General features: G+C 34.3%; 1 protein-coding gene across 1 annotated transcript; it reads right to left on the bottom strand.

Moving 5' to 3' along the window:
* Positions 1-4,021: 4,021 nt before the first annotated feature.
* Positions 4,022-5,336, bottom strand: LOC137949408 (uncharacterized). The gene is made up of 4 exons (XM_068795469.1): positions 5,115-5,336; positions 4,832-4,937; positions 4,170-4,315; positions 4,022-4,054 (listed from the first exon to the last, which is right to left on the bottom strand). Exons 1-4 carry the CDS (start codon positions 5,334-5,336, stop codon positions 4,022-4,024), a joined length of 507 nt encoding a protein of 168 aa, XP_068651570.1.
* Between the last annotated feature and the right edge of the window lie 239 nt (positions 5,337-5,575).

The raw sequence follows: 5,575 nt of genomic DNA, 5'->3' as shown, positions 1-5,575 counted from the left end.
ACATGTTTTAATTGTGGTGGATATGCTTGCTAGAAACATGTTGAAGATGCAAATGACCTAATGATCCAAAAATTTCAAGGAGTATAAAAAATTAAATTTTGAAGTTAACGTGCAGTGGGATATACTAGAGTCAAACCACCAACTTTTTGCCTATTTTACAAAAAGCGGACCTAAAAAATTACCGATACTTTTTGGAATTGTCTCTCTCAGTATTTGTGTATTTCAATTTTGGATGTTCAATTTTTCTTTTAACACTAGAGTTTTTCAGTGTCCCAGTTTTCTCGTCAACGAAAAGATAAGGCAAATATAGATCACAACATAATGAAAAATTTAGAGTTTATGTATGCAAAAAAAATTGAAAACTATAATAAATGTGAGTGAAGAAAATTATTTTCTCGCATAGAAAATGAACACCAAAGTTTTTTTATCCATGTTGGGGAAATTCCACTAGTACAACCCCTTCTAATAGTTTGGTGGAATTTTATAAGAAAGAGATTTCGGATTGAATCTAACATATTTTAAAAGTGGTGGATATGCACGCCAGAAACATGTTGAAGTTGCAAATGACCTAATGATCTAAAAATTTCATTGAGTAGAAAAAATTAAATTATCAATTGAACATGAGGTGGGATGTTTACGAGAGCCAAACAACCCAATTATTGCCTATTTTACAAAAAGCGGACCTAAAAAATCACATATACTTTTTGGAATCATCTCTCTCTGCATTTGGGCATTTCCATTTTGGTTGTTCTATTTTTTTTTTCAAACTTGAGTTTTTTACTCTCCCAGTTTTCTTGTAAACAAAAAGATATGGCAAATATAGATCTCAACAAAATGAAAATTTTAGAGTTTATCCATGCAAAAAAATTTGAAAACTATAATAAATGTGAGTGAAGATAATTATTTTCACACACTAAAAATGAACACAAAAGTTTTGTTATCCACGTTGGGGAAATTCCACTAGTACAACCCCTACTAATAGCTTGGTGGAATTTTATAAGAAAGAGATTTCTGATTGATCCTAACATGTTTTAGATGAGGTGGATATGCATGCCAGAAACATGTTGAAAATGCAAATGAACTAATGATCTAAAAAATTCAAGAAGTAGAAAAAATTAAATTCTCAAGTTAACGTGCGGTGGGATATTTACAAGAGCCAAACAACTCACTTTTTGCCTATTTTACAAAAAGCTGACCTAAAAAATCACAGATACTTTTTGGAATTATCTCTCTCAGCATTTGTACATTTCCATTTTGGATGTTCAATTTTTTTTTCTAACTTGAGTTTTTCACTCTCCCAGTTTTCTCGTAAACGAAAAGATAAGGCAAATATAGATCACAACAAAATGAAAATTTTAGAGTTTACGTAGGCAAAAAATTTTGAAAAATAAAATAAATGTGAGTCAAGAAAATTATTTTCACGCACTAAAAAGGAACACCGAAGTTTTGTAATCCATGTTGGGGAAATTCCACTAGTACAACCCTACAAATAGCTTGGTGGCATTTTATAAGAAAAAGATTTCTGATTGATCCAAACTTGTTTTAAATGTGGTGGATATGCATGTCAGAAACATGTTGAAGATGCAAATGACCTAATGAGGCAAAAATTTCAAGGAGTAAAAAAAATAAAATTCTCATGTTAACGTGCGGCGTGGTATTTACCAGAGGCAAACAACCCACTTTTTGCCGTTTTTACAAAAAGCGGACCAAAAAAATCACCGATACTTTTTTGAATTATCTCTCTCAGCATTTGTGCATTTCCATTTTGGTTGTTCAATTTTTTTTTCAAACTTGAGTTTTTCACTCTCCCTGTTTTGTCGTAAACAAAAAGATAAGACAAATATAGATCACAACAAAATGAAAATTTTAGAGTTTAGGTATGCAAAAAAATATTGAATACTATAATAAATGTGAGTGAAGAAAATTATTTTTACGCACTAAAAATTAACGCCAAAGTTTTTTTATCCACGTTGGGGAAATTCCACTAGTACTACCCCTACTAATAGCTTGGTGGAATTTTATAAGAAAGAGATTTCTTATTGATCCTAACAAGTTTTAAATGTGGTGGATATGCTAGCCAGAAACATGTTGAAGATGCAAATGACCTAATGATCCAAAAATTTCTAGGAGTGGAAAAAATTAAATTCTCAAGTTAACGTGCTGTGGGATATTCACTAGAGCTAAACAACCCACTTTTTGCCTATTTTACAAAAAGCGGACCTAAAAAATCACCGATACTTTTTGGAATTATCTCTCTCAGCATTTGTGCAGTTCCATTTTGGATGTTCAATTTTTTTTTTGAAACTAGAGTTTTTCACTCTCCCTGTTTTCTCGTAAACGAAAAGAAAAGGCAAATATAGATCACAACATAATGAAAATTTTAGAGTTTATGTATGCAAAAAAAAATTAAAACTATAATAAATGTGAGAGAAGAAAATTATTTTCACGCACTAAACTCTCTTTAGTTTTTATATATTAGGTTTTTGAATTTTCGGGAAAAGGGGGAGGTGGGGATTTTTAACTGAGTGTTGACTGCCAATCCATAGGTCATTTCTTACAAAAATATAGCCTGTTACGCATGGTAAATCACGTTACAATCATCTATGATTGTTAGGACAGCTTTTTGTTAATGGGCCAAATAATGGCTTGTTTGACTAGAGTAAATATCCCACTGCATGTTCACTTGAGAATTTAATGAGCATTTGTTATTCTCTTTAAAAGGTTTGGATCCATAGGTCATTTGAATCTTTAACATGTTTCAAGCATGCATATCCATTTTTAAAACATGTGTAGAAGAAATCTCTTTCTTATAAAATTCCAAGGAATTAGGGTTGAACTAGTGGAATTTCCCAACCTTGGATAACAAAACTTTTGTGTTCATTTGTGGTGTGTGAATAAATTTTCTTTACTTACATTTGTTATTGTTTTAATTTTTTTCCACACATAAACTCTAAATTTTTCATTTTGTTGTGATCTATTTTCCTTTTTATCTCTTTTTTGTTTACGAGATGAAGGGAGAGCGAAAACTCAAAGTTTTTACTTTAAGAAAAAAGTTTACATCTAAAATGGAAATGGACAATGCACAAATATAGAGAAAGATGATTCCAAGGAGTGTCTATAATTTTTAGGGATTGTAAACTCTTTTTAGTTTTACTTAATAGGTTTCACAATCGTCATGAAAAGGGGGAGGCGGAGAATTTTTATCTAAGTGTTTACTCTGTTGAATTTAGGATCCATGTTCCATGATCACGAACAAGAAAATGAAGAAAGACTAAAAGAAAAAATGGAAGGAAAGCTCTCGGGTAGAGCGAAGAAAAAAATAAAAAGAGAAGAGGAGGTGGCGCCAAGCAAAGAGATGGAGAGAGAGAACCAACTCGGGATTGACTTGATTAATTCCGAATTACAACACCTCTATTTATAGTAGAGGAGGAGGTAGAGTCTTATACAACTTGTCTTTCAATCCTAATTACATTCTAACTCTAACTTTTTAATATAAGTCTATTCAAACTAAAGTACTAGAAGACTAACTTGAGTTGAACTAGGAGACCTTCATTATTTACGCAAATATAATGGATAAGCCAGCTCGTAGTCTTATCCTTGTGGGCCCCTCATGATCTTCTAGTGCGCCTTGATAAGAGTGCCAGCTCGTGAGATATTAGTGGGTCCCAATTGATCTTTAAGTCTTCTAAATCAATTCAGCTTGTGCTTCTTGATTCCTTAACTTGTGTTTGCTTTGGGTGAGGACTCTTCTTGGTGTCCCACAACGTCTAGGACTCTTCTTGATGACCTATGTCCTCATAGTGGGTCCCACCAGCTCGAGCACCATGGTGGGTCCCACATTGTAACACTCCCCCTCAAGCTGGGGTTGAGAAGACATCATAAACACCCCGCTTGCTACATATGGTAGACATAATCTTGGGAGTGACTAGTTTGGGGAGAATGTCTACAACTTGATTTTGTGTTGATATGTTCTTCAGGGATAAGAGATAAGCTTGGAATTTTTCTCCTATAAAGTGACAATCTACCTCAATCTGCTTTGTTCTCTCATGGAAGACTGGATTCGATGTAATATGTATTGCTGCTTGATTATCACAGTATAGATCCATTGGAGCTTCTTTATAGAATCCCAATTCAGTGAGAAGAGATCTTATCCATAAGATTTCACTTACAGTGTGTGCCATGGCTCTATATTCTTCTTCTGCTCTTGACCGTGCTACTATATTTTGTTTTTTGTTTTTCCACGTAACTAGATTTCCTCCAACCATTGTGCAAAATCTAGAAGTAGATTTTCTATCACCTGGGGATCCGGCCCAGTCTGCATCCGAGAATCCCTCAATGTTGAAGTGACCATGGTATTTATAGAGGAGCCCCTTTCGAGAAGCTCCTTTCAGATAATGTAGTATCCTTTCAAGTGTCTGCCAATGACTAAGTTGTGGCTTGTTCATGTATTGGCTTACCACACTTACTGCGTATGAGATATCTGGCCTTGTTACACACAGGTAAATAAGTCATCCCACTAACCTTTGATATTTGCCAATATCTACATCTTATCCAGTGCCTCCACATAATTTTATATTTGCATCCATAGGAATGTCTACCGGTTTGCAACCCAACATACCTGTTTCTTCTAGTAGATCAAGGGCATATTTTCTTTGGGATAGAACAATCCCATGTCTGGATTGTAAGACCTCAATATACAAAAAATATTTCAGTAATCCAAGATCCTTCATCTTGAATTCAGCACATATAATTTCTTTTATTTTCTAAATGCCCTCAGAATCACTCCCAGTTAAAATAATATCATCAACATAAATAGCTAAAATCACCTTACCTCTTGTTGTGTTCTCAATAATTATTGAGTGATCTGCAGAGCATCTGTAAAAACCTGCCCATATGATGACTTGACTAAATTTCTCAAACCATGCCCGTGGGGATTGCTTTAGTCCATATAGAGATTTTTTAAGGCGACATACAGACTCCCCCTCAACCACATATCGAGGTGGTTGTTGCATATAAATCTCTTCTTTGTTATCACCATTGAGAAATGCATTTTTAACATCCAATTGATATATTGGCCATGATGAGTTAGCTGCCAAGGATAATAATATACATACCGAGGTCATTTTTGCCACTGGAGAGAATGTCTTATCATAATCAATGTCATAGGATTGAGTGTATCCTTTTGAAACCAATCGAGCCTCCAGTCGTGCAATGGTCCCTTCAGGATTATGTTTTATTGTATAAACCCACTTGCAACCAACGAGTTTCTTATCTGTAGGTAGAGGAACCAGTGACCATGTGTGATTATCATTGAGTGCCTTCATTTCTTTATCCATTGCTACCTTCCACTCTGGATGTTGTAGAGCCTCTTGATATGACTGTGGTATAGATATGGAGGAAATAGAAGAAAGAAACTGACAACATAAAGTTGAGAGGCGATGATGAGACACAAAATTGAAAATAGGAGGAGAAGTAGAAGGTTGAGTGCATGATCAAGGTTCTTTTCTTATAGCAATAGGACGAGTATCAAATTGAGGACCAAAAATGACTGGTGATGAAGAACTTACTTCTGGTG

The sequence above is a fragment of the Aristolochia californica genome, unplaced genomic scaffold (assembly GCF_029961685.1).
Source record: "Aristolochia californica isolate CCGP_79_NKW_82.1479 unplaced genomic scaffold, dmAriCali1.0.hap1 SCAF_14, whole genome shotgun sequence".
Taxonomy (NCBI): Eukaryota; Viridiplantae; Streptophyta; class Magnoliopsida; order Piperales; family Aristolochiaceae; genus Aristolochia; species Aristolochia californica.
The sequence above is the reverse complement of the archived record's forward strand: the minus strand, read 5'-3'. Positions and strand labels throughout refer to the sequence as shown.